At 36.8% G+C, this 26,192-nt stretch overlaps 1 protein-coding gene across 1 annotated transcript in view; it reads right to left on the bottom strand.

Annotated features, from left to right (window-relative positions):
* Nucleotides 1–26,192, bottom strand: part of arhgap32a (Rho GTPase activating protein 32a) — a 37,285-nt gene that overhangs the window by 8,975 nt on the left and 2,118 nt on the right. The window contains exons 2-18 of the mRNA XM_038303380.1: nt 17,641–17,754; nt 16,741–16,846; nt 15,172–15,263; nt 14,835–14,919; nt 8,812–8,898; nt 8,533–8,670; nt 7,560–7,652; nt 5,644–5,766; nt 5,446–5,523; nt 3,901–3,982; nt 3,645–3,794; nt 2,372–2,474; nt 1,551–1,695; nt 1,228–1,310; nt 723–830; nt 451–596; nt 148–361 (exon numbers count right to left, since the gene is read on the bottom strand). Of these exons, the coding sequence (XP_038159308.1) occupies nt 148–361; nt 451–596; nt 723–830; nt 1,228–1,310; nt 1,551–1,695; nt 2,372–2,474; nt 3,645–3,794; nt 3,901–3,982; nt 5,446–5,523; nt 5,644–5,766; nt 7,560–7,652; nt 8,533–8,670; nt 8,812–8,898; nt 14,835–14,919; nt 15,172–15,263; nt 16,741–16,846; nt 17,641–17,729 (1,922 nt within the window). The 5' untranslated portion in view covers nt 17,730–17,754. The remainder of the gene's footprint in view (nt 1–147; nt 362–450; nt 597–722; nt 831–1,227; nt 1,311–1,550; nt 1,696–2,371; nt 2,475–3,644; nt 3,795–3,900; nt 3,983–5,445; nt 5,524–5,643; nt 5,767–7,559; nt 7,653–8,532; nt 8,671–8,811; nt 8,899–14,834; nt 14,920–15,171; nt 15,264–16,740; nt 16,847–17,640; nt 17,755–26,192) is intronic.

Raw genomic sequence — 26,192 nt, 5'->3', positions numbered from 1 at the left:
TGCCGGTGGTTGTCACCTTTATTCCACTCTGTATTCTCATGAGTGTAGTTTTTTGCTTACCTCACAATAAAAAAAAAGGAAAAAGAAACAGTTTTGAAAAGTTCGTTATTCATTTTTTTTTTTTTTTTGGAAAGTCTTAATCTCTACCTCTCTGTCGGCAGTTCGATGACAGTGTGAAATTTGCCCAGGAGAGCTTCGGGCCCTTCTCCGACCTCAATGTAGTCACTGGGGTTGAGGGAGGGAGTTGTAGCCGGAGACCCAAGCTGCGTCTGATTCCGAGCCTGTGCCTCCTCTAAAGACAGCAGCTTAGTGGACGGGGAGCAAACCATCAGAGACTTTGGTCTTGATAAAGTGTTGTTACCTAAGATGATTATAAACAAATTAGTAGACGAATAAATATACTCTCAGTCATCTTTTTTAACCACGTTTTACTCCTTCAGAAGGACCTACCAGTGCTTTCTCTTATAATAGCATTAAGTTTGGAGCTGAAAAGGGACTCTGTGTTGTTGAGAATGAACTCCACCACCACCGACTGGATTCGCACTTCCATGAAGGCTGCTGTGCCACTAAAGCAGGCCGACTCAATCTGTCTGGACCTGAAACAGAGCACAGTGAGACCTATTTCAGCTCTTCAGGACCACTGAGATGTGCCCTAGTTGGATGTGACAGAAGAGCTAAAAACAAATGCTAATCTCTGACAGTGCTGTGGCCAAGATAATCACCTGAGGAGGTTCGGTGCCCAGACGATTGCAAGGTTTTTAGTGTGCATGTTGGTGACAGAGCTAAAGGTGGCCAGACGGGACAGGTGCCTCATGAGGTACTCCAGAGTCCTTTGGATATAAATCAATTCTTATGGTTAAGATTGTTCACTATTGTTCTCTATCAAACATTTAAGGCATTGAGAGTTACTTCACTTACAGTAAGTGACATACAAATTGATTCTATTTACAAATTTCGCAACTTCTACATGCAGTTGGTTGCTGCTGTTTGGTGTATCAAATTAAATAACTTTGAATAAACTGTGCTTTCATTTCACAAATAACCACTTTTCATTTTTTGTATCAAATAAAATCCAAATAAAATATGTTGACATTTCTGATTGAGAAAGAAGGAGAAAAAAAAGTACAACAACAGTCAACTTTGACCAAAATGATACAGATTGATACAGTGACTGATAAACATTCACTTTTGTGACAGCAGGGTGCAGCAGAGAGCTATGAATCTGACCTGTAATGAGGAGGAGGCAGCTGCTGAATGACATTGTGGATTTTTACCAGCCTCTCCTCTTCTGTAGCTGCAGACACAGCTTCCTGTGACGACACAGAGGACAAAGCACAAATCACACATGCAAGCCTAATAGTCAGGCAGAGGGGGGTTGCATTAATATCTACTCTATTGCTCCCTTTCATATTCAGGATTTTCTTTTGGTTTCACAAAAAAAATATGAAATGCCTTTGTCTTTTATGTATATCACTGAAAGGTCAGAAAGTCTGACTGAATCCTATATCAGCTTCCATTGAATTTTTATAGTCATATCCGTTGATGCTTACTGAGAATCGTTCGTAGAGCTGGTAGGTGAGCAGGGGGTTGGGCAGTTCTCTAAAGTAGAGCTTGCACAGGGAACCCACTGAGTGGATGTCCTGTCTGAAAACGTCTCTGGTCAGATCTGGGATCTGCTCAGAGTCAAACTCATGCCTAGATATGGGGAAAGCAAAATGAGATGTTAGAAAAAAACAAGTAAATAGACATGGTTTTAACCAATCTCAGTATGAAATACTAGATAGACTTTTTATTGTATGTAATATTTCCTTTTTTTTTTTTTGGAGAAAGTTGAATAAGAAAAGATTTTCTCTGGCTCCACAAAGTAAAGCATTTTTTAAAAGCAGAATGGTGTTTAAAATGATGTTAATGACTTTATCTTAATTGAGTCTAGGAGCTTTGCTGACAAAGCCTTTGCTTATGCAACTAATACCTATCCATCTCAGGTCAATCATTGCGTGTTTATTAATGACCACTTTTTCATTTATTTTGTTCTTATTTAACCATAAATAAAACATTTGGTCTACTAGAGAAAATTCTTCAGCAGCACCACTTACATATGGAGCACTCTTAGATTTATCTTATTCTCATATCATGCTGTTGTTTTAATTTATGTTGTTCAACCACATTTAAATCTCTTTTCTTAATCAAATAAAAACTTACTATACTAAACTGTGCTATTCACACACACATAATGCCTTCCAATCATGCTTTGGCTCTTTCATCTATAAAATGTTCAGCAGGTGAGGAAATCTGCTTATTTAACAATGGACTTGTATTGTTACCACTTTGAATCTGAATGTATATCATGAATTACAGGGAAGGAACAAACCGTAGTTTTTGTATGTTGGAGGAGATCCCTGAGAGTCGGTAGATGCCATCCACGACTCCATTTTTCTCAATAAATTCAGCGCAACTCTTAACAACCTGTGGGACTACAGGAAACAAAAAAACATTAATTTATAATGTTTGTCTGGCTGTATGTTTGTGTAAATATATGTCTATGCACCAGTAATAAATAAAAGTCTGCATGTATAAAATGAGGGTACAACTGGCATTGACAAATTCAATACTTCACAATTTAACATTTATTTTTTGAAGCAGTGGTAATGATACCAAGTCAGAAAGAAGCTAATTAATTTGGCAAATTTTGGACAAAGGCATGCCAAACCAGACAGGAGGAAGCCTTATTAAAATATTTTATGGTTTGAAATAAACTAGGTTTTGTGAACAATCAAGAATCTACTTCAGTTATAAGCTCACAGCAGAGAGACATTATATGAAACCTTAGAGGAATTCAGAATGGAGAAGTATCTTCATATGTGTATGTTTTTGTGTATTTAACAAATACATTTTTTGTCTGTATTAAGGTTTTTCTTTGATTTGAAACATTAAAGTAAGATGAAAATTAAGAAATGCACCATATTTAAGAAGCAAATCCAGTCACCGCACCATTTAAGCAGTGCAGATGCTCAGCACTCTGAGGTTTTTGATCATGGTGGAGCACATTCTCTTTGGTGCTGAGGCCTGGATCACTAAACGAGATGCCCTTCTGACAATCCTAATGCCATCTGATACTACGGCTATTTTCAATTAAAGGAGGGCTGATCTGTTTTGCAAGAAGATATGCTCCTTTTTTGGTATTTAAAAAAAAAAGGACATAAGTTGAATTCCAATAACAACAAAAACAAAGCTTAGACTGTAAATACTAACACCCAAATGTGCCTTAAATTATTAATCACATTTCCCAAAACTTTCATAAAGCTCTGGACTGGTGTTGGTAATTTGAATTAAATTCAAATTATATAAAGACATAAAATTTTTAAGATCTCGGCTTCAACTGCAAAAAGCAAGCTTTATTTGAACAGCCAGAGAGTCCTGATGGAAATGAAACAAAGAGATTGAAGATGAACATGATTCTAATCCAATAACTGCCATTTCATTTCGTTTCAGTATAGCTGGCTATGAGAATCAGATTTCTATGAACAGAATCTTTGGCTTACTTTGTTTTACCTCTAAGCAGATCTTATTTCAGAGTAAATTACAATACATTCACAACACAATAAAAAAAAAAAAAAAAAAAAGAATGAAATCCAATGTTTCACCATCGTGTCCTGAGTTGTGGAGATGCTCTCCCAGGTCGCAGCCAAACACTCGCTCTTTGAGGATTCCACGCTGACGCAGCTTCTGTGGTGGCGGCCGAGACTTCATAAATGACCTCAGGAAGGTTACAAGCTTTCCATGTTTCTTGCACACTGATTCAACACACAAGCACAAAAGCATCTTTAAAAACTATTACATTTGATGTAGTTTAGGTCCTCTATGATAGTTCAACAAGCACGTACGCACACTAAGTAGTACCTGGCTTTGGTACTGAGTTCTGAATACTGGGAGGGATCTTTTCGTTTATCAGCTCCACACAGTCACAGGGGAAGAAACCAACCTGCAAGGACAAAAAGAGACTGAGGAAGCAAATACAGAGCAAGTATTTTAGCAGAACGTTGTGAAGATGCAGAAAAAGTTCAGCAGTCTGACAGCTTCACAGTCTGCTTGACAGAGCCAAACTCTAGAGTTTCTGGTTTCATCTGATGAAACTCTAGAACTTGAGAATAAATGTTGATGTTGTCTTTAGAATAATGAGAACAAACGACTACCAAAGCTCTGACAGGTTGTTTTGAATAAGCTTCTTTAAGCATGAACCCATGAAAAAGGTATTTATTTTCTAAGGTGATCTGTGGGATCATCAATGCCCAACATTATGTTTTCATTAATGCTTTTTCCTTTTCAGAAGATGACTGAGAACTTATATTTATAGAATAACATGAGTTATTTTTGAAGAGGGGGCATTCTTATTATTACTAATAGAATAAATATTTTATTATAAATGCAATATTTTGATTGATAATGTGATCTATCTATGCTATAATCTATCACATTTATAAGTAGTGTTGCGCCAATGCCATTTTTTTGGCCCGATACTGATACCCGATACCTGGCTGTGCAGCGTTGGCCGATACCGATACCATACCGATGCATTCTGTTTGAAACTGATTTGTGTGTGTATATATGAAGAACTGCATAGTACTTGGATGTAAAATGCCTAAAATAGTTGAATAAACTTTTGGCTCTCAAAATGGTATCGGCACCCTATTTGTTGGTACCTTCCGATACCGATACGACCATTTTAGTGCTGGATTGGGGCCCCACCCGATACTGGTATCGGTGCAACACTATTTATAAGTAATGATGATGATGAGTAATAATTAGCTCAATATAATTTATAATCTTATTTATGTCTGCTTTACCTCCATTGGCAAAATTAAGGCTTGAAATTTGGAAAGCATCTTTGAGCTCCACTTTGAAAGATCAACATTATCCATTTGGATTAGGAGATTAAGAAAACATCTTACTTTCCCTTTAAGGTGAGATGTTTTTCAAAATAAAAGCTTTAATTTTATAATTATATTATAAAATTAAAACATTAAAACTTTTATAAAAAAAAAAAATCATACTTTAAAGGGGAAACAAAAGAAACATTCTTCTGACAGGTTCATTTAAATGAGGTATATGGATTTTATTGTATTCTCATTTACAATCATTTGGCAAATTAGACTAAATAATGTATACACCGTTAGTGTACTGTGTATCCAATAAGGCAAATTATATACTCAACAAAAATATAAAGGCAAAACTTTTGGTTTTGCTCCCATTTTTATAAGATTAATTCAAAGATCTAAAACTTTTTCTAAATGCACAATGTTGCGCTCCACAAGTGGAGCATGTGTTGAAAAAAGTGGTAGGTTTTTGAGTTCATCTCATAAAAAATGAGAGGAAATCCAAAAGTTTTGCCTTTGTATTTATTGAGATTACTTAGAATTCAGTATAAAGTGTGTAGAGCAGGTTTACCTGAAAGCCATGCTTCCCCCTCCACCAGCCTGTGTCTTCTTTTGGAGGCATGTCGATGACAGACACAATATCTCCTACCTAAGTCAGACAATGCATTTTTAAGAAGCTCATCTCCACAAAAAGTTGAAAAACCATAGTATAGAAATATGGTTGATATACTGATTGAAGACTAAGTATATCTTCTACTGCAGCATTTACCTCAAAGGTTAGCTCATCTGTGGCCTGAGCAGTGTAGCGTTTGGTGACGTGGGCGGCAGCAATGGCTGGGACATTGATCGAAGCTTCTTCAGAAACCAGCAGATGGTTCCCCTTGTTGTCGATCTAAAAATAAAAACAGCAGATACATGTTGGCTAAAGCTGGGAGTGGGAGTTGGTCACGATTTATTAGGAGACAAAGCATAGGAGAAGCAGAGAACAATAAAATCATAAAACATCCTGTTTTGTTTTTGTAACTAATAACGTTTGAAGGGGTTTCACTGTTAATACGAAGTGACACAGGTTAATCGATTGCACTAATCTATTTGTATCTGTGAAAACAAATTATGAATGATTTTCAAAATTAGATACAACAATAATGATTTTCAACTGTTTGACATAATTTCAGCAAATCAAACTGCAGTTCCAGAATACGTCCTGTGTTAAAGCATTCAGTTAGTATGTAGTTAACTGCAAGGTTTGGAAAACTGAACAAGATGCTACCCATTTATTCTGCTGCACTCCAAATGTTAAAGTTAGATAATTTTCTTTCTGGCACCGACCCAGCGTTTAGTCACCATCAAATATTTTCAATAGGACTTTGTTTTGGGGTTTGGAAAAGCCATTCCAAGAGTTTAACAAAAACTCATTTTTTTAACTCAAAACCAGTTATAAGTGTCTCTGCTAATCTACTATAGAAAAAGACACAACAATTTAGTTTAGTTTTACACAGCTAAAATAAATTCTACACAAAGAAGAGTGATTGGTGTGAGAGAACAGCCCAGAAACCTCTAAAATTATTAATATACAAAGGTAAACTAATTTAAGATCTCTATCTTAAATCAATACTAGTCTCTTGGGGAAAAAAACAACATATTCTGCACTAACAGGTATATCAAATAGCTTCTTAATAACGTTTGGAAAGACAAAGATTAAGCTATTTAACAAAGGAGGAGGTTTTTCCAAGAGGCTTTAAAACCGAAGAAAGTGTCAAGCTTTGGTTTGATTACAGTGGTACTACAGCATTACAAGTGAGTGGGCTAATAAAATAGGACCATATTCAGAATATACTACATTAGCTTATATCAACAGCTTTACAATTAAACTTGGACATAATTTGATGATCCAACAGGAAAATGAGCCAAGTTTGTTTTGGAATGATGGAGCTGGCTATTATAAGGAATTTGCATGAATAAGAGAAAATCCACAATAATTTCAACTTTTTCCGTCAGAAACTCTTTTAAAGTCATGCATTGAATTTGCAACCCACCTAAAAAAGAAAAGAAAAAAAATTTAAAGGCCCCTAATAATGAATGGATGTAAACACCTTAAAACCACTTTATTTCTGTAGCTGCTGCGATGAAGGCAGAGAAAAAGAAATGTCATTCAGCAAAAATATTGTTCAGGCTTCTGGTGGTTTGGAGTATGAAAAACCTGGAGCTATAAAATAAATTTGTACGAAATTAAATATGTAAATACTTAACTAAGACATTTTTCTCCAGATATGCAAGATTAATTAAGCCGTGCATGCTTACAATTCGTGCAAGAGGCATCTCTCATTGTTTAACTGATCATTAGACTTCCACTTCATATTGGATAGGAAAAGCTGCATGCACCTACATTTTTCTGCACCACTACTGTATATCCACTTAAGCCATGGCAAACCCCCTTCCTGGATTACTGATATTACACAAACCCCGCCTTTAACAGGGATGTGAAAACCCACACTTAAGGATTATGCTACCAGCAAGCGATAACAAATTTTATTCTTATCCATTACATTTCAACCATAACCTATTTTTCCATCAGTTCATCTAAAATCTGTAAATTTGCTGGCTACAGTTAAACACCTGTCACTTCAGTATCTCAGTTTAGGGTTTACATTATAAATAAGAATCCCAGCCTTAAATAACTACTACCTCCATCCATGTTAATACTGGTCCACAGTTGATTTTGTTGTCCGCGATGGCAGAAAAGCGGGACAGGTAGTTATTCAGCATTGTGGCGACTAACTGAAGAGAGACAAAAAAGGCAAATCTCAATAAAGTCCAAACATAATACATAATGTCACATAAGCAGCATTTATATTAGACTCTACAAATGTACTTAAATGGTACTTAATTCTCACCAGTCATTTTACAACCCTAAACTTTGGTGTCTTTCATAGAGCACAATATTGTGATGTGGAGGTTAACTAAAATATAGATATTGGTTACTAACCTGACAACAGCCAGATGCATGTCTCGCTCCGCCTAGCTCCGCTCACATACATCTGGGAACCCGCCATAGGAATTGCCTTTACTGAAGGCTGGGCCTTATCAAAATTCCTTGCATATGATTGGATAAGCCACTTGTCTGTCATCTTTATTGACGTGCTATTTCAACCACTCACACCGAAGCTAACCCGTGACGCTGTGAGAGGAGGAGCCATTTGGTAGATCAAGCTCTTGCCAAATTCGGTCGGAAGAAGAGCGAAAACATAGTTTCCACCAACAAAAGCCTTCAAAGCCGTTCTCTGATGTTCTTTTAATGAAACAATATCAGATAGATTTGACACAGAAGAAATAGCAGCATCAATGCTAACGCTTGCTTCCTCAATGCGAGCCGCCATTGTTGTTGGAATCTCACGGTTGCTTCTCCACTCCAGGACACACCCACCCTGCGTCCTGATTGGACAGACCATAAATTCGGTTGGGGAAATCACTTTCAATGAGCGGGTTCCCAGATGTATGTGAGTGGAGCTGGGCGGAGCGAGACATGCATCTGGCTGTTGTCAGGTTAATTGGTTACACCACACACCACCAAAACGACAAAAAGCAAGGTTATGGTTGTAAGATGACAAAAACGTTTTTGCAAGGCATTTTATATGGAGGTGGTCCAACATTACCATACCTCAACAGTGTCCTTTAAGGTGTCGTATCTTGGCAGTTCGGTGAGATGGGAGTAACGACGGTCATAGATACACAAGTGCAAGTGTTTGTCCAAGACCCGGAAGTCCTCATAAGATCTTTTCACCAGCCAGTTTCGACCCTGATGGACACAATGAAAAGTAAATACTAGATGCTGAAAGATTACTAAAAAAAAGGGCTCTCCGACTGAGATGTTAAAGGAAGATGTAAAGGATGTTAAGCTGAAAATCCATAAATATTGCTTATACTGAGGTGACATTACCTGGCAAGTGATCTGGACCAAAAAAACAAGTTCTTTGCTATCCAGACCAGGTTTTGGTCCTTCGTTTTGCCCCTCTGCCAAGGCCAACTATGTAGAAAAAAAACGAGAGGAAGGAGAAACAGAGGAGCCTGGATTTAGGATGGTGTATAAATAATAGATGAGCATGATGCAAAAAACGCTCTGTTTCAAACCTGGGATACAAAAAGTGTCTAGTCATAAAACAAGATGTATAAACTATAAGATCTATATTATTTTATCCTCTATCCTTTATATGCATGATATATATATTTTTTTCTATGAGCTTGCAGATAATGGGATTTCAACACAACGAGAGATCAAAGATGTTGGTGGAGACTTCAGAGGCCTTCACTCTGAGGAAGTTTTGGTTATTTATAAATGTTTGCAGCTCATCCAGATACACTGTTACACAACATGGGCCGACCTAGTTTCACCAAACTGATGAAGACCACAGACTGAGAAAATTATTTTTAAATGAGCCGTTATGGGGAAAATGCTGTTCACTGCAAGGATATTTGTCTTTAATTATGACTCCGAACTACAAAGCTATTTAAGGTATGGTACAGTCAAAGGGTCAAAGATCCAGTTACCATAGAGAGGATGGCAGATAAAAAGAAGCCTTGATAAATTATCCAAAATTAGGCAAAAAAATGTTGTGGTTTTTTTTTTAATCACAGTGCACACATGCTTTTAAAATAAAATAAAGTATCCCATCAGTTTCCCATAAACAAACCTGCATTATGTTATTTATTCACTAAACAATAAATGCATAGCCAGGGGCCCTATTCATGTTACCTCCCACTAGAGCATCTCAGATATCCATTTGCGGATGAAGTAAGTGGTTCTTCTTTGTGTGCGGGACTACAGCACGCTCCTCAAAAAAAAGGAAGAAAAAAAAATCTTGGCTGAGAGTAAAAGGGTTTAAATGCTGCTCCTGACTCGCCTGTTTACTGTCCCACCGCGCTGCATGCAGACACTTATTTGCAGAGCTTTGGACCCCCATGCACCAGTGAGCTATAGAAAGCAGAAAATATGAGACACGAATGCTTCCCTCTGAGTATCTTAACGCCCCTGCCTCTGCCTCCCTTTTTACCCCTCCTCCCTCTCCTGTACTCCATCCCCCTCCCCCCTCTTAACCGATCTCCTCACTCCAGCGACAAAAGGAGGTTTGCCTATAAATGGGTTCATCTGGGACACACAGATGCATATTCTCATCCATCATACAGCAATATGAGACAGACAGACAACCCTCCAATTCTAACTGATGTCTTATCAAGGCGAGACTGGCGCTAATCTGGAGACAAATGTGGTGGAGGATGTCTGCTGCCCTTGTGCTGTTCTGCAGGCAGGACACATGAGACCTGATCACTGCTTCGTCTTTGCTGTTAAGACTATTGTGAATGCACATGCAGCCTTATGCATGAATAGGGAAAACCAGAAAAAAAAAACATGTTCTTTAGTTAAAGAACCCCCGATTGCGCAGAACATTGAACTTCCTATGCAGTTCTGCCTTTAATATTACTGTCCCCAAAAAATAATGCTTCTGTTTCTGTTCTATTTTAATTCAGTTTAAAAACAGCAGATGCAACAGCAATGGCAGCTGCTGTGGATAATTTTGCCGAAGAGAGTGAAAATGTTTACGATTTAGCCTCCTGCAAGACAGCCCATAAATGCGGCAATGCAAGGATTCAGCTCCTTGAGCATCACATGCACCACTGAGGCTGTGCTAAGCTAGGGTAGCGCCTTACAGTTGTGCAGAGATTAGTGATGCACTCTGCTGGTGATCAAACCAAACTACAAGTTAGTTAATGAAGCCTTTAGTATGAAGGACCAACTCTGCCATATTTAAAAATAAATACAGAAATAAATAAATGCTCAATAAATGTATAAGCATACAATTAATTGCCAACAAAAAAGTGAGACATAAATGTATATAACTCTTAATTAGCTTCTTTATTTATTTGCCTTTGTAATATTTACCTTATTTATTTTTCTGTCCTTTATAATCTTCAACTTCTTATTTATTTTTCTGTCCTTTATAATCTTCAACTTTATTTTTTAATTACTTATATTTTTAAGTATTTATTTATGTGCATGTTATAATATTTTTGTCTGTTTTATTCTTCCTTTGTATTTTTTTACCTTAGTTATTTCTTCGCCGCTGTTTATTTCTCTCTGCCCTTTTTACATTTCTCTCTGCCCTTTTTACATTTCTCTATGCCCTTTTTACATTTCTCTATGCATTTATGCCTCATTATGCAAATGAGGAGGGGGGGGGGCCTAGAGAGTCAACTTCTGCTCATTGGTTGGCTTGGCGGCCCATCTTCTTAACTCACAGAGCTCAGAGTACTAAGTTAAATGTTCTCTTTTCTGTTGCTGTTGTTCAATTAAAGTATGTTTTAAGATGATTTGAGGCGAGAACCTTATACTTTTAAGCATCACCATATGGCCCATTCACAGATTTAATGCGTAATTTAAAAGAAAATGTGATGAACTTGAGAGGACCGTGGCAACCATCGGAGCTCCGAAGCTGATGGCAGCCAGGTCTATAGCCAGGCTATGATGGCGATTTTTTGTTGTATTTGGCAAAGTTTGGCAAAGTCCATACTCAAGTTCTAATGACTTCAGACTCGACATCAGACTCTCCTCCTGTAGATTCGACCGATGTAGTAAAATGCTAACCAACACGCTTCACACACGGCTATGCCGAGAGAGGGCCGCTGCAGACGGGCTGCGGTTAGACCTGGCTGCCGTCAGCTTCGGAGCTCCGCTGGTTGCCACGGTCCTCTCAAGTTCGTCACATTTTCTTTTAAATTACGCATTAAATCTGTGAATGGGCCATATGGTGATGCTTAAAAGTATAAGGTTCTCGCCTCAAATGATCTTAAAACGTACTTTTATTGAACAACAGCAACAGAAAAGAGAACATTTAACTTAGTACTCTGAGCTCTGTGAGTTAAGAAGATGGGCCGCCAAGCCAACCAATGAGCAGAAGTTGACTCTCTAGGACACACCCCCTCCTCATTTGCATAATGAGACAGAAATGCATAGAGAAATGTAAAAATGGCAGAGAGAAATGTAAAAAGGGCAGAGAGAAATGTAAAAAGGGCAGAGAGAAATAAACAGCGGCGAAGAAATAACTAAGGTAAAAAAATACAAAGGAAGAATAAAACAGACAAAAATATTATAACATGCACATAAATAAATACTTAAAAATATAAGTAATTAAAAAATAAAGTAGCTAATTAAGAGTTATATACATTTATGTCTCACTTTTTTGTTGGCAAATAATTGTATGCTTATACATTTATTGAGCATTTATGTATTTCTGTATTTATTTTTAAATATGGCAGAGTTGGTCCTTCATACTTTAGCACATAAGTGAACAAATATAAAGACCTGAAAACTCTCCTTAGCACTACCCCTTCTTAAACATTGTCACATATACTGTGTGCTGTTATTTAAAAAAATCCCTTTGAGAAAGGTTTTAGTATTTATAAAATTGCAAAATTGAAAGGGGTGCCCATAAAAATGCAACAGACAAATGAGAGAACGTGGTAACCAAGAAAGCATGTTGCAAAAGAGGTACAATGTTATCAGTAGAAACACCAAGCTTGGGCATCAGTCCATAAAATATTGTCCCAAGACAAAATCAATCAGAAAAAATCTCCTGATTTGAATTCATATACGTAATGTGTTTTTAGAAACTGATTTATGAAGTTCAAAGGAGGGGAAATGTTGTCAGAGATTCTACGGAGGACTTTCTAAACACTGAGGTAGGATCAGTCTCCCTGTAATTCACTGCAGTGTTGAAAGACCACAAATCTGAACTCAAACATCTTAATTCTACCAGCATGGATGCATAGGCATGCATCAGCGTGTTCCTCCCAAAAACTTGTTCCATTGACATCAGCCATGTGCAAAACTTCCATTTCACCCATACAATCAGTCCATGTTTTCACTCAAGGATTTAACCAAACAGATCTGATGTCCGCTATTAAAGTTATTATGAGGACACAGATAAAATTTGGGCTAATATTAGCAATAAAATGTGCCTCTGGATTAGAGAAAGTGGTCTTTTATTTTTTCACTGCTTGATTTAATAGAATCGGCTGACATCAGCTAATGTTTTGTGTTGCCAGATGGTTATCTGATGCACATAAACAATAACTACTTTTAGCATGGTGGTCTGTATGTTTACTTATGGCCATTGGTGTATTTCGTGCCTCCTCCGTGTTAATTGATCATTGTGGACTTTTGGGTTGCCAAATTGTGTAAAAAGGTGGGGAAAATCCAGGTCATCCGTCTACTGTAGTAATTTTCAGACTTAGAGTTCCAGAACAAGTCAAGCCAAGATGGATGGATGGATGGATGGATGGATGGATGGATGGATGGATGGATGGATGGATGGATGGATGGATGGATGGATGGATGGATTTATCATATTTATCACTTGGCTTGAATAGAATTACCTGCTTTAAAGAACCAACACCTGGTGTTTTATTAAAGTAAGTCATTAAAACATACTTCTAGATCTAAATGGTCAAAAAGCAAATCATGATGTATGCTGAAACCAATGTTTAAAGTGTACTGGGGTTCCTGACAGCAGTCGTTCATTTTTGCTAGTCCACAATAAATGATCATTCTCTGGACCAGAAATAAGATTATGTTGTCTTCTAATCCAGACTCATAAGTTTGAGCAACCCAGTGGTAAAAGTTGACAAAAAAATTTTTTATTAACAATAGCAGAGTCTGTAGATAAGTTATCTAAACAGTTTAGAGATGTTCCAAAATGTGAGCTATGTATCCAGTAACCATCAAGATACAATCCTTCCAGTAAATTCCTGTACACACATCTCTTAGTCACACTAGAAGTAAACAAAGCCTCTTTAACAGTGACATCACCCATTTCACCTAGCTGTACTTTAAAAGTCGTAGGGAAGCGGCCGTTCCAACCGCTGCATTTCCGAATTCTCCCAAGTGGTGCAGAACTTTACACTAGTAAATAAAGTGAATGTGATTGGTCGTTTATCAAGAGGGTGGCGTTGTTGTGGCGGAAGGTTTGCAAACAAGTGTGATTGTGGCTGGTGTCTCAGAAGAATCTTGCTAACCAGTTACCAACTTAGAGCTAGTAGGTTCCCAATGGGAAATTCCATTGGGACCAAGTAGCACTAAATTGGTGACTTAGAAACGACACTGTCACGGAACGCTATGGACAGCGAAACATGCAAGAGGAGAGTTTTGTGTCGGAGGATGTGGATGAGTCTCGTCCGTCATAGATTTTTTATTTAGTGGAGGAAAGTGGGGACGAAGATGTTGTGGAAGTGGTCGGCAGAAGCTTTGTTTGGTGGAGATGGCTTACAGCCGTACATGTTTGAGCCCTTGCCTCACAATGCTGCAAGTTCTGTTAGCTCTATGCCTGTTAAAGGCACAGACCTCCATTTTCGTGAACACTGGGACGTAACTCAATGGTAAAGTAAATTATTCTTATTTCTTATTTCAACCGTTGCGTATATTAGCTGCGACATATGAATCAAGATGACCAAAAAAATTTAATGGACAGATGACCGTTGATATATCATTGGCTGAATTTAGGTGTTCCGGCTGACGTATAGCTAACTGGCCTGCATAAGATAACCAAAAAAAAATTTGGTCCTTTTTGGACAGATTTTAAAATAGGATTTTTTTTTTTATATAGAAATTTACTAAATTTGGGGATAATATTGTCTGATAAAGAGTATATTTATATACATGTTTAAGCCAGAATAATTGGACATTTCAATATGTTTTCCCTACAACTTTAAATCTGTCATCCAGAAATGCCATAGCATAACTACCTGTTTTATGTTTCTTACATGACCTGTGAAGTGTATGAGGGAAATTGCTGTAACGATTGTCCAGAAAACCCAAACAAGGATATTGATTCTCCCTCAGCACAATAAATATTCTCCATATGCAGCGTTCTGGAAGCTAATAACTCTCTGCCAAGTATTTTTAGAGCTCACCTGAATGTTGCCAAAATCAACAGTCTCATAGTGGAAATGGGCACACTCTGCCAATCTGGGGAAGTGACCTCTTGGGAACGTTAGCCTAGAACACACAGAACAGCAACTCATCAACATTCAAGACACGCTGACACTGTGATGAAGCAAAGCAAAGCAAAGAAAAGGAGGAAGAGAGGTCAGGTTTATGTGTGAGGGTGGCATTTAAGATTCACACTGACCCATCAGTGTGAGAGGCACCTTTCTTTAGAACACAGGCCATCGTTTCACTGGCCTGAATAGAAACGCTATATTCAGGCCAGTGAAATACTCCCTAATAGTAGCAACTGAGAGCACCTACTTCTTCATGTTCTTGACCTTCATACTTGCTGTGCTGACGCAGGAGCACAGGAGGGGCTCGGCAGGGTGTTCTGTGATGTCATCACTCTTCATCTGTCAAAAACAGAAGCCATTAACAGGGTCAGAGATAAAGAAATTGCTTATCACATGTCTTTGGAACATAAAGAAAGCACACTCATACATCTAATGGTTTTTAAAATAAAAATTATAGCCTTGTTCTTCATTAGATGACAGTCAAGTTGAATAGGTTGGATATGTCTTACATTTATCGATGAATCAGGATTTTTCAATTTAAACAAAAACATTTACGTTATCTACAAAACTGTTTTCAGGTAAACAGTCAGAATTCCTGATAACATCACTTCCTCTTTCAGTTTGTTTTAGACACTTAGCTTCAGACATTCCACCAAATTAACAGGAACTTTATGGATAATAGTTTAACCTATAGAAACTCACATGTAAAATATCGAAAATGTAGCAGCTTCTTGTCTTTTTTAGCTTTTACTTGGTTTGGACATTTATAATTGTAGTTACAATTATGGACAGGCATTCCATAGTTTTCCTTATGTAATTACAGCCAACATAAACACATTGTTATAAACTATTAACAGAAAACATTTTGTAAATGTTACTATCCAGTAAAATGGGTCTCTAGCTAACATACCAGCCTGCTTTAACTCCTGATTCCATGAGATCAAGATTGCTAATAAGATTAATTTCTCAGATCATGAATCTAAATGAAGTCTTTAGTTTTTAGGTTCTGAATCCAACTCCTGTTTAAAATCTAAACCCCCCTTTTTTTTAATAAGAGCCTCTTTTAATTTAAGTTTCTGATGAAGAAGACAAAGATGGCTTCTTTTTTTACACTTGTCAAATGGCTCCTTGAAAGAAGTTTGAACTCTTTGGCGAAACATACAGCAAGCATGCAGCTTTTTCAAGTTAAAAACCATTCTGAAGGTCTCTTTAACAGCTGATACTGATCTATTAGTATATGACATGATAAAAAAGGATAATTCTTTTCAAATTCTCCAACTCCATGTTGAATAAATAACTAAGTAGGGCAATAAGTTTAATATTTTGCCCATTTCCCACTTTGATACTGTTATTCCACTGGGAAAATAATTTGCTACACAAACTAGAACCAGTATGTAGAAAATCCAAGGTTAACTTTAAGCTACTGGAATAGTTCTGACCTCAACCAAAATAATATTCATGGTCTATAATTGAAAGCCAGATGATTTAAAAAAACCTGGGATAGAAAAATACTTCAAATATCCAAAATGACCATAAAAGGTTGTTGATGGTTATAACAACTGTTTAAATTCTCAATGACAAACTACAACAAATAGTGGTAATATGTATGTATGTATGCCTGCTTGTGTGGTTAGACCCTAATTGGAAAATAAATTAGAAATTTTGCTCTGAAATCTTTTAACATGTTGAGGGGACATTAGAAGAACCAGCTGAAAAACCAAAACGGATTCACAGAGGAAGGACAACATGTCTGTTGGGTTTTATGTATTGTATTGCAAGGGATATGAGTCAGCGCCATATGTGTAAAGGAGTGTACCAGGGCAGTGGATGTCTCTTGTGGCTGCTTCTCCCCAGGAGGAATAATGTTGGTAACTTGAGGTAATCCATCATCTTTTTCGAGGTCAGTAGATGGTAACAAATCACTGCAGAAGAAGCAAAAGAAGGGGTTTAAAACTGGCAAGGCTCACAGTTTTTATAATTATTATTTTGATCCACCAGAGGGAGCAAGTGAGGAGGAAATTATCCAAGCAGCTTGTTCTGAAATCATGACGTTGCACCAGCAACATGTCATGCTGAAGATGTTATTTCTGAATCCAAAATGTCAAAAAAAATAAAAATAAACACAAAAATATATGCCAGTCAGCTGGATCTATCTGCAATTACAGAGAAACCCTGTTTTACATCAGTGTGCTCGATTCACTGGCTCTTTTATGTGCACTCAAAGCTCATGTATTCAGTCATCCATGAAGACAATCCACCCACAGGGAGTGTTTCACAAAACCTTCACTTGAAATGTGACTCAATGTGTTCAGGAGTGCAGGGTGAGGTCCATTCAGGGAAAACTTTTATAAGGAACAAAGACTGCAGAGAGTTTGGCTGTCTTACATTGATTCAGCTGGATCAAACCTGGAAATATGGCCTGGAACCCAGACACACACATCAACATTTATGGGATCCAAGAGGACTCAACAAATTCAATGAGTACAACAAAAGGAAGACAGTGGGGTTTGAAGCTGACAGAGCTAAAAAAAAAGAAAAAAAAAGAAGAAGAACAGTTTGTCTCTATCTCACTATGATAACTGGGTCGTTTTTTAATATCACATCTCAAATGCAAATTCCCACGTGCCTGTTAAGCAGCATCCAACAAACCACATTCAACTGAACTACTTTTTATGATCCAGGTAAGCAGACAAAGCCAGGAAAAATAGTAACTCACCCCTCAAGGACGCCACTACTTCCTGGTTCTCTCTGGGGTCCTGAGGCAGCATTCTCAATCACCGCGGCAACCACACATCCAGCCTCCATGATGTTGCCTTGCTGCAACAGCCCGCTATAGAGAAACGTGAGTAGGAGGAGACAGAAGGAGAGAAAGTCACAGTGGGTGGGTAGGAGGGTCCGAAGCTGTGAAGCTGCCAGATGTTAACCCACTCGAGGCTAGGATCCACCCTGACTGTAATCTGGGATGACATCATGCTGAAATGTCATGGTCTGTCTTGATGATAAAAAAACATGTCAGGCTGTAAAATTCACAGGATGGATTTCACAAGAAAATCATCATCTGTTTTCTACTAGAACTGACAGATAGCTGTTGAAAACCAATCATTGCTCTCTTCAAGGAAAGGATAGGATACGTTTCTCACAGCAGTTAATAAAATTAAAATTTACTGATTTCACTGTTACCCTTGTTTTCAATTGCTTTTTTTTTGCTGTGCTATGAAAAGGTAATTCCCAGCTTACAGATTTCTTCTCTTTTTTGAATATAATTGTCACCAAAGACAATAAAAATTAGATAAGAACAAAAAGTTGTTCATACTAATTGGTTTTAACGTACAGTAATGCATTAAGGGACAAAGGGTATTCATAGCAACCTGGGCTTATGTGAAAAAAGAAATGACCTCCTTGAGTAATCAGAATTTAATGCTGATGTTTTGGGTTAAATTTCATTAGCCATGCCTAAGCTAATTACTGTCGGATCTATAATCAAGAGGTCACTTGAGAAAAATCTGACAACACAAAGTAGGCTGAAACATCTCAATAAAGAAACACACCATACCCAAATCTACAGAAATGTATGAATAAATGACAAATAAAATAACAAGATCAGTCTGGAAAGGATAACAAAGCTATTTCTAAACCTTAGGGGCTCCATAAAACCCTGGAGGGCAAGGAAAACCCAAAATAAATAAAACATAAACTATATCGGATCAAAAAGATAAATAAATATTATCAATTTTGGAAAATGTTTCCATATGATTGACTTTGTGGTTAGAAAAATTAAACCCTTTCATGAATGTGAAATGATTTAAAATTCACTGGCAGGCTATCACTGGGTTTACAAATATGAAATACAAATCTTAGAAGTTATTTTGAATGTGATAAAAATGTTTCATCTGTATAGCTTATTTAGTGGTTTGCAAAATCAGGAAATTGTGCAAATGTAAATAAGAAAATAGAACATTTGAAAGTCTTATACATATTTGCCAAAGAAGACGGGACTCCTGTTAGACTCATTCTATGCATTTTTCCTCAAATGCATTAATTTTGTTTTCCTAATTTAAAATCCATTTTTCATAATTGTGCAATATTTCCCTACACCCAAATAGTTTCAGGCTTTAGTCCCTCTAATGGGATTTTTTTTTAACTTAATATTTAAGAAGGATTCTTTTGTTACTAAGCAGGAACTTTAAATTCCCATATCAAGTTCTACTGCTTTCTCTCTGTATGGTGAGTAAACACTGGGAATGTCCTGGTAAAACAAACTTGGCTCTCTCACAATTTTCCCATAACGAGCACCTGAAACTATGAGGGTGTTTGTCGGTAAACAATGCCTTGCAGACGTGGATATGTCCCTCCCACAGCTCTCACCACTGAAATGGAGTTTACTGAGGAACAGGTTACAATCAAGATTGAAGAGTTGTGCTGATCAACCATAACATGTTTGGTCTAACTGGTATGTTAATTAGGCTCAATGCTGCAGTTCCAGCCCCTCCGGCAAAGAATCTGCTCCAGGATACTGGACTTCCAAAAAGTTTCCTAATTTTAGCAGAATGCTAACAAGCAGACACGAAGGCTTGGCAAAGCTTATTCGACCTTATACTCATCTCACGCTGTCTCAATCCAATCCAGAGAATAGGCAATGAAGTTACCAGCCATCCAGAATCTACAGTACATAAACTTAAAGTATATCACAGTCACTAGGACACTGCATGTACTGTATAGCTCCCTTATGAGCAAAGCCTTGGTGTTCTTTGAGCTTCATCTTTTTTATTTTTATTTTTTTTATTTAGAGAAGTTACAAACAAAAACCTTTGGGTTTTGCAGATTTGATGTGATGCTCTGACAAAAATTAGTAAATAACCATTCAATGAAAACAGATCATGTAATCAGCAGCCTTTAAAAGTGTTCAGTTGTATGAAGCCTTTCTTAGCCAAATCCTGCACAAAAACGACTTCAATCAAATTAAGGTTTAAATCCGTCGGATCATTACAAGCATAGACCGTAATAATTTTATTGCGGCCATTTTCATATCTTTTATACTCTCTTACGGCGTTTCATCTATACCTATCCTGTGTTTCCCTACATTTTTTTCCCAATCAATTTCAGTCAGCTTCACCGTTTCTGCAGCAGAAATACACCCCCTAGCATAACACTGACACCACCATGCATCATAGTGGGAATTGTGAGTTCAGGGATAGTCTGAGCACTCCGCTCCATGTTTGATATGTACTTCAAAGAATGGCTATATTCACAGTGAGATAGAATTACTAACAGGTTTTCACTGATTTTCACTGGGGGTATTAAGTTAAAGGGGGCTGAATGTATATGCACTAATCCACAGTCTTCAGGTTTTTATTTGTATATTTTGAATAGCATATATAATTTTCTCCTCCACACTCATACAGTTTTTAAACACAATAAATGTAACATAAGAACAATACTAAAGCTGTATGTTGCTAATAAGCTGAACATTTTTTAAAACCCACACCAAAAAGCCTGGCATTGCTGATTATAGCAAATTAGACAGAAAGCCTGTTTCAGTACAGGAACATGTTGTCCTCAAACACAGCAGAGAGGACAAGCTTGTTTAAAGCACCTGCTAAAACACTAGCAGGTTTTTGTCTGGAATAAGAAAGAAAATCAAAAAACAGCCATGAAAAACAAGCACCAAAGTAATCACTTCTTTTAACTAGAAAACCTTAACGGTAGACCAATGTAGAAATGCCACAAATAGCATACACTGCAGACATGCAAGGCTGTGAAGAAACATGATTTCAAGTGATCCTAATATGCACACCACCAACTTATGTAGCATTGTGGGTGGGGAAACCAAAAGAATGTCAAAACTGTCAAGACAACATATTTTCCTCTTTTTTTATCTTTTAGCAACCTTGAAGTCATCACAACACACAGCTGCTCAATCAAATGGTGGCTCTGTTTTCACCGCTTCTCCATCAGCATTCATGTACAAAGTATCAAACTTTCTTTCCTGGATCCAAGCATAAAGAGGCCCTTTACCTATCCTAGATAATGGGGAAGGCGCAGCTCTGATCTCAGGAGACTGAAGCAGCAACCATAAAGGATGTCGCCTGGTATCTGATGGCCTACATAGTATTTCTGCAGGAAAATAGGCCAGCATGCACAGTCCTACATGCTGTTTGTAGGACTTGCATTAACCAGCATGTTTGAAACAAGGTGGTGAGTGAATATTAACGGGTAAAGATCTCACAAGAATGTCAGTCACATGTCATCCATTAAAAATTAAACAAGGGGGCAGCTGAACCAGGGAAAGGCTGTGCTACTGAGTGTTTTCAGCAAATAAATGTTAATTTTAATCATATTTGTTTTAATTCCTTCCAAACCAACCATTACCTCTATTTTGGAAGCACGGCTAACAGGCACAATGTGACGCTCCAACCAATGATTGTTGGACGACTCAAAATACAGAAGACTATATCAGTTACCATCCATCTACTCGACATGAAGGGGAAAGCAACGTGACAGCCTGTCAGAGTCACATACTCTGCTTTTAAATAACAGTTTTAAATCTCTGCTCATGGGAGAGTATAGGTGTTTCACATGTTTTATGACATATTCTGTTTCATCTTATATTCTGTGATTTTAATCTGTTCATTTACTTTTTTGGCTATATTTTTAAATTATGTCAAAGTTGTAAAATGTGTGAGAAATCAATTTTTTAGTTTTTTTGTTTATGCAGCCAGTATACAATATAATATATACAGTATATATACAGTATATATACAGTATAAATGTAATAATATAGTAATGCATATCATTGATTAAAAGTCAACATATTGTTTTAAAATTTGGCCTTTTAATATTATGAAAAGAACCCAATTAATCGTTAGTTAACCAGTCAGATCAATCAACTTTAGACTAACTCATTAATTGATAACTTGCATTTCTAAATGTAGCTTTATACTGCAAAGCTGTTGACCTCGTCATCATCGTTTAGTGCATATCATTGCGTAGGATCTGTTTTATAAACGCTAGCTGAGGTTGCATTAGGCTAAAGAAACACTTATATGTTTCATTTCTGAGAATCACTGTTGTCTTCCTAAAATAGGTTTCTTACACAAAAAGATTTTCTTCTATTCACTATTTATAGTGCATCATTTGCCTGTTTAAGAGAGAGCAGATTTGCAGCTCGCTACAAGGTTCGGATTGTCTTTCCGAGAGACAGACTGGATTTTTGATTAAATGTTTGGATCATCGTGCGCCTGCTATTCACACAGCCCGCTGGCCATCATAGGAGATCACTTGCTTAGAGATTTAAGCAATTACATTTTCTCTATTTTAGATGAAATAATCTCAGTCTGACAGATTGCAGAAGATTAGAGGATCAAATTGACTCTCACCACCAACCAATTTACCTCTTTCTCTCTGAGAGGTGGCATGAGCCATGAAGCACTGTAAAACAATTGCTGAGCTGATGGAGACAGCCTGAAACCTGCAACGCAGTGACAGTCAAACAGCCTTGGGTAGACTGGCTGATGATCTGTCAGAGCTTCTGGTCAAAGGTTCCTCTGAGGCTTCATTTGTCTCCTTGTCGCTCTGGAAGAGCATTGAGTCACGATGGATGGAAGATGAGTTACCATAGCAACTGCAGAGCTTTTTCCTCTGCATCTCCACCTTGTGTTTGACTGCAGTCAGACTGAAAGCCTGAAACCAACTTTCTGCACAATAACAAGAGTGATGCCATTCTCTGTTTGGGTCTATCAGGAGGAAATTGAAGATTGATGGCTAATTGTGAATTTAGCAAATTCAGGTTTTTTTTGTTGATAGTACCCACTTGCATTGCTTCAAGGCACTAAAGACTTTATAGAGGCAACAAACTCCAAAGTAACTAGATGTTTATTTTTGAGGACTAAAGCTAAACACCTGGGTATAAAACATAATGACAAAATGGGATGAAATAAGAAGCATTTAAATTAGACCAGCAAATAAATCCAACATTTTGATGCATCCACTACGTGAAAAAAAAAAGATATACTGGAGATTGTTTAAAAAAATTGTTTAGCACTGATTTCCATTCCACTTGAAAAAAATGGCTATGGCTATAATTGGTATATCTAAAATATATAGTTGAATTTATAAAATATTTCCTATTAGATTTTTATTTTAATACTTTTAGGCTACTTGATACTTCAAAGTTGAGTAAATGAATGGTTATTGATAAAGCTCTCTGTTTTCAGAGTCATCCAACAATCATTGGTTGGAGCGACTCATTGTGCCTTTACCCGAGCTTCCAAATGGTAATGGTTGGTCTGGAAAAAAATTAAACTTGGCTCCTTTAAGTGTTTTAACACACTAAATTCCTCACAACCAACCATAATTATTGGTATTAAACATTGTAAAATGTTACCATATTAAACTCTGCTTAAGCTTATTTATGTTTCAACCCTATCATGTCTCAAACATTGATATTGTTTTTCTCTTGCAACTACTGGTCCATTTAAGGGTGAACAACAGCACTCTAATGGAATAGCAACAACACTAAAACACTAAAAGCAGATCTGTCTAAACACCCACCTATTTTTAAGCAATCCTCCCATATTTTGCATACCAAAATTGAAGAGCAAATAACTGAGTAACTGTAAGCTGACATCTTTTTGTTTCTGAAAATATATATGAAAACAGTGTGATTAAAAAACAGCCTAAATTGCTCCAGTTCAAATATACCTCAAAGTTGTTTTTTGTCTTCTCCAAAATAACAGGTCTTTTTTGAACAGCAGCAATAAAGACATGCTTGAGAATAGGCATTTTTAATTCTATTACATTTGTTCTACATCATGTCAACCACAACTCCCAAAAAAAATTCTATAGGTATAACAGTTTCAGAGCTGTGAACTCTCTGTGTCACCAGCGTGTGCCAAATTTCACCCATAGAATAACACTGAAACATTTTAATGGCCACAAATCATTAAACCCATTTAACCCTTATGGACCAATGGAGTACAAATAACTGGAGATTGGATTTATAAAACAGCTTCTGGACGCCTTCAGAGATATGTTGCTGTGGCTTCCCTGTCATATTTATATTTTGACTTGCTGCTATATCTGTGTTAACTGTGCTTTGGTGCTCGCTGTGTCCATAAAATAAACTTGGTGGTTGAATTGTGGAAAATCTAAGCTTTCTAACAATGTCTAACATGTCTATATTGGTAATAATTTTACCAATGTAATTTTCATGTTTTGTTAGTAGTTAGTTGTAAACACTTTAAAAACGGTGGCCAGCGACTGGGTGGATTTTGAGAGACTTATCAAAACCTTATCAGTTAATCTGATTTAGCAATTTTAATCTATTAAAGCATTTAATAAACAATTAATCAAAAGTCGGTTATTTGTTTATATCCTTTTATTTCCTACATTTAATAGGCCTACTCTATTTCCTCGATGTGCATAAAGGGTGTCCAATCTTATAACTAGTTTTATGGGGAGCAATTGAACTAATGATTATTTTATAAATAATTTGACCATAAAACTTTAGAAAAAGTATTAATAAAAAAAGTAAAATATTTTCTATAAGGAGTAAGTAATCATGTCTCTCTTAAATGATTCCTTAATCTAACTTTGAAACAGATAACAGATTGTTCTCTATCAGCTTGTTCACAAAAACCTGCCAGCCTTTCATTCCATTATCACAGAATATTTAAAAGAGGAAGATTGTGGACGTCTGGCAACCTGTCTGTTTCCAAGGGAGGCAAATAATGCTATGATGGACTTGACTACACAACACCTCTGTTTTCAGCTAATGTTCATTTCTCTGATGGTAGGATAGATGATGCAACACCTGTGTCAACAATAAAAAAAGCAATTATACTTTTGGTTGCAGGTAAACATGATGTGTGTGTAACACACCATGTTTACTACAAAACCCTACACCATAACGCCAACAGCATTGCCTTTATACACCCAAGAGCTTTAATGACATTCTATACTCAATAAAAGGGCTTTAATATTAAGTTGACACCAAAAGGTTTAGATGTTAGTTTATGAAAATATGGGACCAAACTTCTGAGATACCATTTATGGTCTTGCTCACGGTGATCGTTTAATTCTTCTTAAAGATGTTCTAGCATTTGAGCTCAGGACTCTGTGCAGGCCAGTCAGGTTCTCCCAAATTAACTAGCTCAAAATTTAAATAAAAACGCTATCACAATATTGGTTGAAAATAATGGCAATTTACATTTTTGATACTTTGTATGATGTTATGGAGTCATTAACAGAGGTCATTTCCAAATTGGACTTGTCTTAAACATTTTTTTTGTGCTGCAACATAAACAGTATTTTTCAAATATAGCGAATGGGCAAAGCTAAAGCCCTAAAAAAATCAACCACAACCTTTAACAACAGTATCTAAAGGATTGACAGACTGAAAACAGATTTGTTTCTCCAAAGAACAACTTCACACCTTACACAACTCTATAGAAACAGTGGGGTAAGCTTTGAACCAGTACATCTGATGTTTTGCGCCTGATGCAACAATTTGATGCAGCTTCTTATCCATGAAAACCCATTCCAGAATGTTTTATCAAATTCTGCTCATCATGTTCTTCAGAATGCAATGTTGCTCAGCCTTATACTCAACAACCAAGTTGTTGTTAACCATTACTTCCAATGTGTTACAAAAAATTACTATAGATGGAATGCAAGAAATTACTTCTAAAAAGGTTTGACAGGAAAGTTCTTTGGGTTATTTTGGACAATAGTTGTATTCAGATCTCTTACATCTAAAGGATGAAATGACTAATATAGTCAAAAAAATACAAATATCCTTATCAATGGTATGAGGAACCCTTGTCTCATTCCGTATAAAGGGCTCTGAAAAAAAGGAATGCTTTCAGAAATACTTTTGCTAAATTATCTGCTCATATGACAGTGCTCTACTCAATTATTGTGTCCAATTGAGGAATCACATTATGCTTTATTGGCTCAGTCAACAAGCTTCTTGTCTTTTCTTTCTTTATTCCAAAATAAATCTCTAGTACTCTTCTGTTTAAGTACTTGGGAGTTTCATCAGAGCCAGCGCTAAATTTGATTAGGGGATATATCATGTGCTATTGGTCACCACTACATTTAACTAGCAACCTTTAAATTACCCATCCCAGCACTTCCAAATAAAGCCATCAACCTATAGCGTGTATTATGATGTTCATTTTTGGAGTTGATTAAATTTAAGTAATGCATGAACTAGAAAATTCCTACAGTCCTTTAATTTGTTTGTTTCAAACTTGTTTGAAGGAGCTT

This window comes from Cyprinodon tularosa, unplaced genomic scaffold, assembly GCF_016077235.1.
Source record: "Cyprinodon tularosa strain WSP-4 unplaced genomic scaffold, ASM1607723v1 ctg51, whole genome shotgun sequence".
NCBI lineage: Eukaryota > Metazoa > Chordata > Actinopteri > Cyprinodontiformes > Cyprinodontidae > Cyprinodon > Cyprinodon tularosa.
This window is presented reverse-complemented; position numbering and strand designations above follow the sequence as displayed.